We start from the raw sequence: 13665 nt of genomic DNA on the forward strand, positions 1-13665 counted from the left end.
CAGTTTGCTGTTGTGTTGCTGGTGTTGTGGTGGCTGTCCCAATTCGCCTCCTGTAGGAAGTAGGCACCTGTCCACAAGTTTCCAAGTCAGCTTGTTTTTGGACATTTCTAGCCTCTTGCTCAAGTATTTCTTCACTAGTCATTTGCTCTATTAATGTGCCCTCTTCCCAGTCTGGTGCATTTGCATATTTCTCAATTTCAGGTAGTCTTGCATGTGCATAGTTGCCTAACTTATACCTGATCCTCCTGAGAGAAATAGAGTGGTTAGGGTCATATGGAATCCACTCAAAACTGGTTTTCAATTGGAGTCCTTCCAGGATCCTGTCTGCCTCTTTCCAGCCTTCTTCCTTTCTGTTGTATAAGAAAGGACCTAGCTGATTTCTCACTTTCAACTGTGATTTCTTGTTTTTACTCTGAAAGTGTAGGTAATCTGAGTTCCCAAATTGCCTGAAGTATTCTAAGGCAAACAGTCTCATGGGAACGTACCTCGGCAGTCTAAATGGATTTAATTCACATCCATACACCCTAATGACTGTGTGATTCTGGTAGAAGTACCAGTTGCCAATGTTGTAAAGCTTGTTCAAATGAAGAATTCTTTTCATCTCCTCTGTCAGTCTAGGAGGAGGGGCACCTTGCAGCACTGTCAGGGCTGGATGGACAAATAAGTCAATAAACTCACAGTATGTATAAGGTGATACTGAGGTACGATGGAACACTGGGGTCCAAAAGACAACTGATCTTGGGGTTCCTTGGGCGTTGAGTGGCCTCAAAGGGACAGAGAAGGTAGCTGGCTGGTTGAACAAGAACAGATGGTATATGTAGGAGGTGTATTTGAACAGCCTCTCCCTCTTCAAGTTCATGAACTGGTCATGAATCTTCTCAGCTATATAAGTAGCATAATCATAGTGGATAGCTGGAGGCTTACCAGGGGCAAATATGGACAGCATTGCCAATATGCACTCATCTACATCTTCCAGTCCTCTGAATCCTAGGACATAGCTAATCAAGTCCACCATCATCTTGCCCAACTCATTCAGGTATTGGTAACCAATGGGAGGGGTTCTGACTGCTTCAGAGCTAGGTGCAACAAATAGCTGGTTGATCTTCACAATCTGGTCATTAGGCAGGCTGCTCCCTCTCCTTATCAAATCTTGCATGGAAAGAGGGGTCAGTTTTTTGGCTGTATGGAAATGCAGCATCTGATTTATACTCTCTGGAGTAATCTGAAACAGGACCAGGCCTGTGGGGCTAATGACTGCCCTTTGGGTGGGGTCATAGCACTCTTGGCAACTGTATATGAGTTCTGGCATTGGATTGACTTGGGGAAGGTTATATATGGGCAAGTTTGATTCCCAAATCCCCAGGATATCTGCTCCACTCATGTGCTGGGCTCTCAGTTCATTAATCATTAGGATATTATACTTAGTTCCCATAGGGAACCAGTCTGACATCTGGTAATCCATGTCTCCCAGGGCTTGCCATGCTAATTCTTGGTGGGGGGCATTGATAGGCTTAATATTGAGAGCAATGGGAGTCTCCATAGCTTGTGAAAGGATAAACAGTTGCAATTGGACAATTGAGTGGCAAAACAGACTGCAGATTGCCCTCTGTGGTAAAACTTGATTTTCTGAACTGTCAGAAGGGAATTTACCAGCTAGAAATTGAAATACTGCTGGTAATTGGTTACAGAGGCTCTTTTTGGTGTTCAATTTTGGCTCCTGGTAGTATTTCAGAGGTGTTCAGAGGGGCATTGACCGAGAACACGGAGGACGAGGGGTTTTCAAATGAATTGCGGTTTGTTAGCACTCTGCAGGGAAGTTTGGGACTTCACAGGGACAATGGTGGAGGTATAATTTGGTTCCAGCGGTGAAAAATTTGTTTTACGGTCCTATTGTGCCTGTGAGTAGCTTAGAGAAGAATGCAGGTCGTATGGAGGGCAGAGCAGGGTAAATACCTGTAATTCGACGTGCAGAGGTCGTGGTTAGGTGTGGCGCAGGTACTGGAGCGGTCGCCTTGGTCGAATTTCACAGGTTGGCGAAAATTCGGGCAGCAACGGTTAAGCAGAGCATTCAGCAGACACAACAGTAAAATGACGAAAAACACGGGTAAAATTGGTAAATATGGGTTTTTTACCAACTTGGCGCTTTTTTATGATGACGTCAGCATGACGTCATTGGTGGGTCATGGTGACGTGACGTCGGCTGACGTCATCGGGGAGGACGTGGCAGCAGACGACTGGTCAACGGGGCGGTGAGGTGGCAGCCCAGTCAGCAGTGAGGTGGACCAATAAGAAAGGCGGGTACGAGCGGAGAAAGACGTGGCGCTGGGTCAGCGGCGAACCGGTGGTGGTCAAACCGTAGCGGTCACGGTTATAGCCTTAACCGCCGCGGTTTCTCGGGGCGGTTTGAGTACGGCGCGGAGGGTGTCAGACGGAGCTCCGAGATGGGTGAGCGCTTGACGCGTGGCGGAAGCATGACAAGGCGCAACGTCATCTTCTCGGGACATAACGTGCGGCCATCGGATGTGCTCCGATATTGATGAGGACCGTCGGATCTGATGGGCTTGATCCGACGGCTGACGGAGGAGGAAGGTGTACGTTCGATAATATGGGCGGAAAATATTAGAATTTATGGGTTTTGTATGGTTTTTTTCAAATGTTTTTTATTCAAATCACCTGCGCTCGCATTTGGGAGTGTGCCGAAGGCGGATTTTGATTTTTGTAAGGTTTGCACAGGATTTTATAGGCCAAAGGGGTTTGGAGAGGGGTTTTACCAATGCAGAGGTGATTTGAGGGTAAATTGACTTGCAGCAAAGGGGAAAGGGGTGGAATAGGTTCACCAAAGTGGCCAGATGCCATTATGGTCCCTTTTTGAAGAATGCTCGGCTATTATGCCTAGGGGAGGGAATATACATAAGATTTGGGGCTTTATACACCTTAGTGTTAGTATTATTAGGGGTAGGGGTAAAATAGGGGAGCTAAATAGTAGAATTAGGAGTTAGTATAAGTGAAGGTGGGGGGTTTAGAAAGGGGGTGTTAGTGATGGAGTAGAGGGGAAAAGAGAAGTTAGTGATGCTCTTTGCTGTGAGTCCATGGAATTCACCACCTTGTTTGCTGATATATCTATTGCCTTGGCAAAACATCTTGTGACAACTGTGTAATGGTGAACATATCCCTTCTGCAACCACAACTGCCTACCCAACTATTTCACCTAACATTTTTTGTTTCTTCTTGGAGGGGCACTTAGACTTGCAACCCTCAATTGCCTTTTCTTTTCTTTGGCTTTTTCCTTTTTTATCTATCTACTTCTACCCTTATCTCCTCCAAGGTCCCAGATTAGACTTTTGGGAACCTTTGTTTCTCTACCTGAACTACTTGTCTGCCAAGATTAGGCTGTTTGGACAGACTTCTTCATCTATTCTACAACTCAAAATTGAAACATGGCATGATCCAGTTTAGACTGTTGAATCATCCACAAAATGAAATAAGGTCCTCCATATCTGAAGTAATTTCACACACCTCTGATTACCTGGAAATATGTGATCTTTGTGCTAACAATGCAGAGCATATTTGGAAATTTAATAATCAATCATGAAATATGAAACCTATTACTATAGGCATCCAACAGGACACATTGTATTATTTTCTGGCTTTGTTATGCCAACATGTCATATACCATTCAATATGTACGTCATTGCTGAGTTTTATATTTCTGGGCAAACCATTATTTTTGTACTAAGTTATCTCGGAAGGTGTTATCACAAAATCACTACTGAGGGCTGTAGCCAAGCAAGATTTCATGTAACTATTTCAACCTAACTTTAGACCAAAGATTAGCCTCTTTGATCAGAGAGGGCTCTCTCACAAACTCTTGATAAAATCCTTCACTACAATAGATGGCTAACTCTTTATTCATTCATGAAAGCAAAGCTGGTTGGAAACATATCAAATTGGTTCTCATTGGGCTATGGAGTCTCATATATTAAGTAAACAAGGAAAACATAGTGATCTCATGGAAGTCAAGGCTCTTTGCATTATATGTCAAACATACTTCACCAAAACATAGCTTGCCAAACACACAGGAAGTCAGAGCATAGGATTATGAATTCTGAGTGATTGTGTTACAACAAGACTATAAAAGAACATAAAGTATAAAACACCATCATTATATTTGAACATAACAATCCATCGAGAATCTTGAGTAAAGAACAACACTGTTTTACTATTACTGTCAAAAAGGTCTTACAATGGCCCAAAACAACTCTGTTTTTCTATAAAATGTCCAACCCTTTCTACATTCTAATCTGATCCCTTTATAGGCAAACAAACTTCTCCACCTCGAGCTTCCTCCTCCAGCATGAGGGGAGCCTCGAAGGTGGCTATTCACTATCCCTATCTAGTGCATAACTAATTTATTAATTACAACATGTCTAAACTGAAATCACAAATGGTTTTCATTTAATCAAAATCCTAAATCTTTGCTCCTTGTCGCATGATGCTTTTCTGGCTCTTGACACATGTCCTTTAGCTGTTTTGGTTGAAGTATCTTTGAAGGAGAGTACATAGAACGAACTAGCTTTGGATTCTAGTTACGTGTATGCTTATTAATTGATCAAGAAGAATGCTCTGTTTTCACGGTCTTTGTTTCCCACATTCTCCTAAAGTATAGCAGCCTGTTCCCAAATCTTTTAATAACCCCAGACATGGAATGCTGCCATGTTTCAGATGTGCTGTAAGTGATATTAATAGACAGGTGCTTCTCTTCCTCAACTCCCGCTCACAGTATCACACTAGCTGCTCTGCACTTTAAAATCATCACCTACAGCAGTTTCGTAGCGCGCTACGAAACTGCTGTGTGATTTAAATAAACCACAGTGTTCCTTTAAACTTCTCACAAAATTGAATAGCTGATGTTGCCAATCTTCAGTTTCACCTTTGCTATGCTGAGATTCAGAATCACATTCCCTATAACATGAACCTCCAATAGATGAACCAACTGCAATTGATGAGACCACCATGATTTTACCATCCCACTGACTCAACACAGCGTCATATAAGCCAAAACAGAGCAAGTTTGCTAGAGATATGCTATCTACATAAGTGTGATGGGGAGGTATCTGAAACCCATCAAGCAGAGGATGTAATCCATTGTTTTCAGCCCGGGCTATTTGGATGGGTACAAGACAAATAAGTTGACAGATCCAGTTTCCAGAAACATCAATGTTAAACAGATGGTACAAACCATGGTTGCCATGACGAGCAATGGCATTATCTTTCCCAAATTGCATGGTATCAAAATGTGGTTTATATATATTTGCATCATTGAATCGAACCTGAATGGCTGCATTGGTTGATGATGCAATTGCTAATCGAAGCTTATAAAGACTGTTTTGTTCCACACCTCTTAGCTGGAATTTTATTTGCCATGTTGCGGGACGAAAGCTTCCATCATTTTCAATCCTGCATGTGTGTGCAAAGCACCAATCCCTTCTTCAGTCACTAGTCCCAACTGTATATATCAAATCGTTGTCTTTGAAGATTTCAGAATATCTTTCCCAAAGGCCATATTGCCGGAACCTTTCAGGATGATTGAGAAATAGTTTGTTGATGTGGCAAGGCTTGGGATCTGGAATGAAAAATTCTGCAGCAGTACGATCTGGTAAACCTATCTCCCATATAGTAGGGCCATCTCTTGGGGGCTCATAGATCAAAATCCAAACATCTATCCTACAACCTGAATATATGTTAATCAAGCCTTCTTTCATATAGTCACCAAGAACACCCGGCACCCAACCATAGAGATTGTAGGTACCAGGGCAAACATTTTCTATAGAGAAAAGCCCATTCTCATCAGCTTGACTCCAAAATTGGTAGCTCTTACTCTCTTTTTGCCAAGAGCCCTTTTCCCCAGGTGTGGACAATTCCAGAAAAGCAAAACGAGCAGGGTGAACATCCTCAACAACATATTTATCATGTACTAACAGTTCTCCAGTAATATATCCTCGTTCTGGTCTCTTTCTAAATAATGGAGATTCAGGCCACCCATAAGGCCAACTTTGTACCTCCTTTATCATCTGTAACTTTGCATCTTGCCACAAGGAGAATGGGTGAGCCTCTCTTGATGAAGAATTAAGATAAATGAAGACTGGGCCAAAAACCTTTTGCCACGCTTCTCCAGAACGAAACTTAGGACATAGCTCTTCACCCGCATAATGAGCACTATGAAACATTGCAAGCGATGTTGGCCCAACATGGGATGTCAAGTTTTGTTTTATTGGACCTCCATTACGAAATTCATCTCTAGGAGTGATGACCCAGAACCCAACCATGGGATCAAAGCTGATCCATCCATGGACTCTGTTCTCCCTATTGTCACATGAGTACTGGTACTTATCATCTACCTCGCCTTGAAGGCTAGGGTTCCCAGGATTTGAGAGAAAAACTGCTTCAGGATATATAAGTATGTTGCATCTGTTTGGCATCCGATCATCCGGGGATGGCATCAATCTTTGCTTGTTATCAGCAATTGCCATGTAGTGAAATCTGTCTTTCCTCAATTTGAATGTAACACGAGTTTGATTGAGATTGAAATCTGGCCACCCCGTTGGACGCTCATATATCGCATAGGTGTAAAACCCACTGCTCCCTCAAAGCAAAACAAACCTTTTGTCTATATTTAATGGCACCATCTTCCAACTGCTTGAAGGATTGTATGGCCTGAGGAAAGAGACTTCAACCTTATCCTTGTTAGCCTCGACCACTTTAAAAAATATCGCACTTGGCACATCAAACGTATCCTTCCCTCCTGGCTCGTTCCAATTGAGATCCCAGTATCCTCTGTTCGTTTCTTTGTTGAGAATTTCGAGCAAATTGTCAAGCCCTCCATAACCTATGCCTGTAATTATCCCCGCTGGTTTTGATATGGTGACTCGCACAATTCCATTATCTAATGCAATGTGAGCACCCTGATCCACAAAATACACATCGCCCCCCTAACACTTCCGCTACAGAGTGCAGAACTAATAGCATACTTATCAAAAGTGTGATAAATGTAATCTAATGTAGCGCAAGTCTTCTGAGAGCCATGGTTCTTGGAATATTTACAATCTCCCTCTGAATTTAACTTGTGCTTTGGTAATTCTTTAAACTCCAAAACTTCTGTGGCTGGAAATCACCAACATCTTCAGCGATATTATCCAAGGAAATGTTCTTCAAAAAGGACATGGCATCACCTAGCATGTAAACTTTGAGCTCAAATTCTGATGAAGCCTTGCTTACAGCTTGAGAAGTTTCTTGGTCGCCAGCTGGAGCATGTAACCGGCACGTTACCACGTTTGTAGAAGACAATATCTAAATAATACCATCCACCTTGACAAAGGAAATTCATCTATTTCGAACTCTGCCATTTGCGCCATCCTTCTTTTATTTCTATTTAATGTGCACTCACCCTTTTAACGACACCAGTTAACCTAAAACCAGCTCTTGTACCACTAATAATGGCGGCCTTGTAGCATATAAAACTACTCGACACTTGGCATTAATCACCGCATTTGAAAAGAGCACTTTCATGTCTTCAATATATGCATTAATAATGAACCAACGTGCTCGATAATACTCAAGACATTTTCATTTATATCAGTCATTTTAAAAACCCCTGTATTTCTTAGATCCATCCATGGTGCCATCATGTTCTCCAGAAAGCAAGGCGGAATTAATAACTCCATTGGTGCTAGCCAATATCAAAGGCTTCTTTCTTCCATCCATTGTCAATGCCTCAGCCAGATTTAGGCTCGATATGCTCATTTCTTAATAAACCACCCCAAATTATACTAAGCAACAACATAGCAGCTATCTGCTTTTAGAGCTTCAGAGTATTTCTGAATTCCTTCATGGACAATTTCTACAAGTTTGAAACTGGTCCCAAGGTCTGTCAAAACAATTACCAAGTACTCCGCAGCATGAACAAGGTGTGAACATGAACTTTATCATAAATATTTTTCAAATCTTTCAATCCATTGTGGCGCCCTGCTTTGTGAAAGAAGTTACAGATTGTGAAAAGACAATCCCAAATGTCAAACACTCTATGACTTATAAAATTTAATAGATTCTTTGTCTAGAGGATTCAACACAAAATCTCCTGCAAGTCTCCCACATTAGTATGTACATCTTTCACAATCACCCATGAGCCAGAATTCAGAGATAACTCCCTAATGTATTTGATGGCAATCCTACAATAGCTGCATCATCATAAGGTGTCTCCTTGAACATACTGCCACTGCTCTCATCAACATTCCTGGAGGGAAGTAGAACTCTGTACAATAAGCATGCTAGGATTTGGACCTTCACTGAAAACTCAAACAAATCCCCAGTTTCGTAGCACGCTACGAAACCACTCAAACAGGTAGCGCTGCGAAACTGCTAAAAAGAATTCTGGCGCTGCGAAAATACCCTGACTTTAAGCTAGACTAAAAAATTTTGACAACAACATTTTCAGTGATAACAGTGGCTCCACTTGGGATAGTGTGCCCTTGTGGTGCGCTAAGAACATGCAGCTCCAGTGCCTCGTCCATTTGTGACAGACAGAAATTTGCTTGACCAGCATGACTGTAGGAGAAAGAAAGCTACATCTACTGAAAAATAAATGCTCAGTCAACCTTGAGCTTATTTGCAATTTACCTACCTACCTACCCTAACCATTTCAACTTCTTCAGCTCAATCAATATGAAACTTCCAATGCAGCCAATCATTAGCCTCATCTGATATTTGATTTCTTTGACTGTCCTGGAGTTCAGGGTCAATGTGATAGTGTGATGACCGCTGCCACTGAAATCTTATCTGACTGTATCGGATTTCAGATCCAATGTGATAGTGTAAAGACCATTGCCACTGAAATAGTCTCTGATCTTCATATGAAAACTGAAACACTGGAGAGTAAAACTCTTCCATGTAATCAGCTATAGGGTCCCAAAACACATGATCAGCTTGTCCTTCCTTGAAACTTTCCAGCTGTGCAAACTGATCTTCAACCACAGTATTCAGTTCCTCAATCGTGAAAGAGAGAGGAACCAGCATAGTCTCCATGCGTTCAGCCATAAAAAATTTATGAGAATAATAATCATGATCAGGAAAACTGTATGCCTGAATTTTTCCTTCTAAACCTTCAATTTCTTTCTCAATATCTTTGGCAATTTCATCAAAAAATTTCATCTTATCCTCTGACTTGCAGTCAAAGGATTTCAGATATGAAGATAAGGACAAAGAAAAAGATTCATTTGTTTCTTCTGTACTATGATCACTATTCCATTGTTTAAAACCTTCAACTGAGGGAGATTCTGTCACCACCTCTGTCCTATCTGTCCATTCCTCCAAAAACATGAGCCAAAGGTCTTGAAATGACTTAATGGATTCCGCAGGCAAGCATTCAACCCACTGTTTGCATTTCCCTTGAAGTGAATCATAGAATAACATAATGCAAACATCCTCATGTTTAACTCTAAGAAGCTGTGTAAATTCACAAAAATCTGATATATGATTCAAGGTTAAACTTAAATCTTCACCGTTGAATTTTGGACCATTCCTTAGAAAGTATGCATCCTTGGGAAAATGATTTGGGAAACCATGAATTCCTGAGAAATCAATGCATGCATACCTTGAACAAAGATGAGCAGCTTCTGGGTCTTTCATAACTCCAGTGGAATCACCATGAATATATAACTTTGAATTCTTCAACAATGGAGTCGCCAAGGTAGTTTTGCAGCCTTGAAAATCATTTGAACTCTTGCTACCTTCAGAAATTCAATCTTAAGCTCCCGGCAGACGCACCAAAATGTTATCACAAAATCACTACTGAGGGCTGCAGCCAAGCAAGATTTCATGTAACTATTTCAACCTAACTTTAGACCAAAGATTAGCCTCTTTGATCAGAGAGGGCTCTCTCACAAACTCTTGATAAAATCCTTCACTACAATAGATGGCTAACTCTTTATTCATTCATGAAAGCAAAGCTGGTTGGAAACATATCAAACTGGTTCTCATTGGGCTATGGAGTCTCATATATTAAGTAAACAAGGAAAACATAGTGATCTCATGGAAGTCAAGGCTCTTTGCATTATATGTCAAACATACTTCACCAAAACATAGCTTGCCAAACACACAGGAAGTCAGAGCATAGGATTATGAATTTTGAGTGATTGTGTTACAACAAGACTATAAAAGAACATAAAGTATAAAACACCATCATTATATTTGAACATAACAATCCATCGAGAATCTTGAGTAAAGAACAACACTGTTTTACTATTACTGTCAAAAAGGTCTTACAATGGCCCAAAACAACTCTGTTTTTCTATAAAATGTCCAACCCTTTCTACATTCTAATCTGATCCCTTTATAGGCAAACAAACTTCTCCACCTCGAGCTTCCTCCTCCAGCATGAGGGGAGCCTCGAAGGTGGCTATTCACTATCCCTATCTAGTGCATAACTAATTTATTAATTACAACATGTCTAAACTGAAATCACAAATGGTTTTCATTTAATCAAAATCCTAAATCTTTGCTCCTTGTCGCATGATGCTTTTCTGGCTCTTGACACATGTCCTTTAGCTGTTTAGGTTGAAGTATCTTTGAAGGAGAGTACATAGAACGAACTAGCTTTGGATTCTAGTTACGTGTATGCTTATTAATTGATCAAGAAGAATGCTCTGTTTTCACGGTCTTTGTTTCCCACATTCTCCCAAAGTATAGCAGCCTGTTCCCAAATCTTTTAATAACCCCAGACATGGAATGCTGCCATGTTTCAGATGTGCTGTAAGTGATATTAATAGACAGGTGCTTCTCTTCCTCAACTCCCGCTCACAGTATCACACTAGCTGCTCTGCACTTTAAAATCATCACCTACAGCAGTTTCGTAGCGCGCTACGAAACTGCTGTGTGATTTAAATAAACCACAGTGTTCCTTTAAACTTCTCACAAAATTGAATAGCTGATGTTGCCAATCTTCAGTTTCACCTTTGCTATGCTGAGATTCAGAATCACATTCCCTATAACATGAACCTCCAATAGATGAACCAACTGCAATTGATGAGACCACCATGATTTTACCATCCCACTGACTCAACACAGCGTCATATAAGCCAAAACAGAGCAAGTTTGCTAGAGATATGCTATCTGCATAAGTGTGATGGGGAGGTATCTGAAACCCATCAAGCAGAGGATGTAATCCATTGTTTTCAGCCCGGGCTATTTGGATGGGTACAAGACAAATAAGTTGACAGATCCAGTTTCCAGAAACATCAATGTTAAACAGATGGTACAAACCATGGTTGCCATGACGAGCAATGGCATTATCTTTCCCAAATTGCATGGTATCAAAATGTGGTTTATATATATTTGCATCATTGAATCGAACCTGAATGGCTGCATTGGTTGATGATGCAATTGCTAATCGAAGCTTATAAAGACTGTTTTGTTCCACACCTCTTAGCTGGAATTTTATTTGCCATGTTGCGGGACGAAAGCTTCCATCATTTTCAATCCTGCATGTGTGTGCAAAGCACCAATCCCTTCTCCAGTCACTAGTCCCAACTGTATATATCAAATCGTTGTCTTTGAAGATTTCAGAATATCTTTCCCAAAGGCCATATTGCCGGAACCTTTCAGGATGATTGAGAAATAGTTTGTTGATGTGGCAAGGCTTGGGATCTGGAATGAAAAATTCTGCAGCAGTGCGATCTGGTAAACCTATCTCCCATATAGTAGGGCCATCTCTTGGGGGCTCATAGATCAAAATCCAAACATCTATCCTACAACCTGAATATATGTTAATCAAGCCTTATTTCATATAGTCACCAAGAACACCCGGCACCCAACCATAGAGATTGTAGGTACCAGGGCAAACATTTTCTATAGAGAAAAGCCCATTCTCATCAGCTTGACTCCAAAATTGGTAGCTCTTACTCTCTTTTTGCCAAGAGCCCTTTTCCCCAGGTGTGGACAATCCCAGAAAAGCAAAACGAGCAGGGTGAACATCCTCAACAACATATTTATCATGTACTAACAGTTGTCCAGTAATATATCCTCGTTCTGGTCTCTTTCTAAATAATGGAGATTCAGGCCACCCATAAGGCCAACTTTGTACCTCCTTTATCATCTGTAACTTTGCATCTTGCCACAAGGAGAATGGGTGAGCCTCTCTTGATGAAGAATTAAGATAAATGAAGACTGGGCCAAAAACCTTTTGCCACGCTTCTCCAGAACGAAACTTAGGACATAGCTCTTCACCCGCATAATGAGCACTATGAAACATTGCAAGCGATGTTGGCCCAACATGGGATGTCAAGTTTTGTTTTATTGGACCTCCATTACGAAATTCATCGCTAGGAGTGATGACCCAGAACCCAACCATGGGATCAAAGCTGATCCATCCATGGACTCTGTTCTCCCTATTGTCACATGAGTACTGGTACTTATCATCTACCTCGCCTTGAAGGCTAGGGTTCCCAGGATTTGAGAGAAAAACTGCTTCAGGATATGTAAGTATGTTGCATCTGTTTGGCATCCGATCATCCGGGGATGGCATCAATCTTTGCTTGTTATCAGCAATTGCCATGTAGTGAAATCTGTCTTTCCTCAATTTGAATGTAACACGAGTTTGATTGAGATTGAAATCTGGCCACCCCGTTGGACGCTCATATATCGCATAGGTGTAAAACCCACTGCTCCCTCGAAGCAAAACAAACCTTTTGTCTATATTTAATGGCACCATCTTCCAACTGCTTGAAGGATTGTATGGCCTGAGGAAAGAGACTTCAACCTTATCCTTGTTAGCCTCGACCACTTTAAAAAATATCGCACTTGGCACATCAAACGTATCCTTCCCTCCTGGCTCGTTCCAATTGAGATCCCAGTATCCTCTGTTCGTTTCTTTGTTGAGAATTTCGAGCAAATTGTCAAGCCCTCCATAACCTATGCCTGTAATTATCCCCGCTGGTTTTGATATGGTGACTCGCACAATTCCATTATCTAATGCAATGTGAGCACCCTGATCCACAAAATACACATCGCCCCCCTAACACTTCCGCTACAGAGTGCAGAACTAATAGCATACTTATCAAAAGTGTGATAAATGTAATCTAATGTAGCGCAAGTCTTCTGAGAGCCATGGTTCTTGGAATATTTACAATCTCCCTCTGAATTTAACTTGTGCTTTGGTAATTCTTTAAACTCCAAAACTTCTGTGGCTGGAAATCACCAACATCTTCAGCGATATTATCCAAGGAAATGTTCTTCAAAAAGGACATGGCATCACCTAGCATGTAAACTTTGAGCTCAAATTCTGATGAAGCCTTGCTTACAGCTTGAGAAGTTTCTTGGTCGCCAGCTGGAGCATGTAACCGGCACGTTACCACGTTTGTAGAAGACAATATCTAAATAATACCATCCACCTTGACAAAGGAAATTCATCTATTTCGAACTCTGCCATTTGCGCCATCCTTCTTTTATTTCTATTTAATGTGCACTCACCCTTTTAACGACACCAGTTAACCTAAAACCAGCTCTTGTACCACTAATAATGGCGGCCTTGTAGCATATAAAACTACTCGACACTTGGCATTAATCACCGCATTTGAAAAGAGCACTTTCATGTCTTCAATATATGCATTAATAATG

The 13665-nt window shown here is 41.2% G+C and overlaps 1 protein-coding gene and 1 pseudogene across 1 annotated transcript; both read right to left on the reverse strand.

The window, feature by feature from the left end:
- Positions 1–5203: 5203 nt before the first annotated feature.
- LOC149184514 (putative rhamnogalacturonate lyase B) lies at positions 5204–6984 on the reverse strand. The gene has a single exon (XM_089418929.1). It carries the CDS (start codon positions 6528–6530, stop codon positions 5490–5492), a length of 1041 nt encoding a protein of 346 aa, XP_089275055.1. The 5' UTR covers positions 6531–6984; the 3' UTR covers positions 5204–5489.
- An 842-nt stretch (positions 6985–7826) lies between these two features.
- On the reverse strand, positions 7827–13486 carry LOC149184515 (putative rhamnogalacturonate lyase B; annotated as a pseudogene).
- Between the last annotated feature and the right edge of the window lie 179 nt (positions 13487–13665).

This window comes from Pinus tabuliformis, chromosome 3_2, assembly GCF_031772625.1.
Source record: "Pinus tabuliformis cultivar Carrire ecotype Pingquan chromosome 3_2, CPIR1, whole genome shotgun sequence".
Taxonomy (NCBI): domain Eukaryota; kingdom Viridiplantae; phylum Streptophyta; class Pinopsida; order Pinales; family Pinaceae; genus Pinus; species Pinus tabuliformis.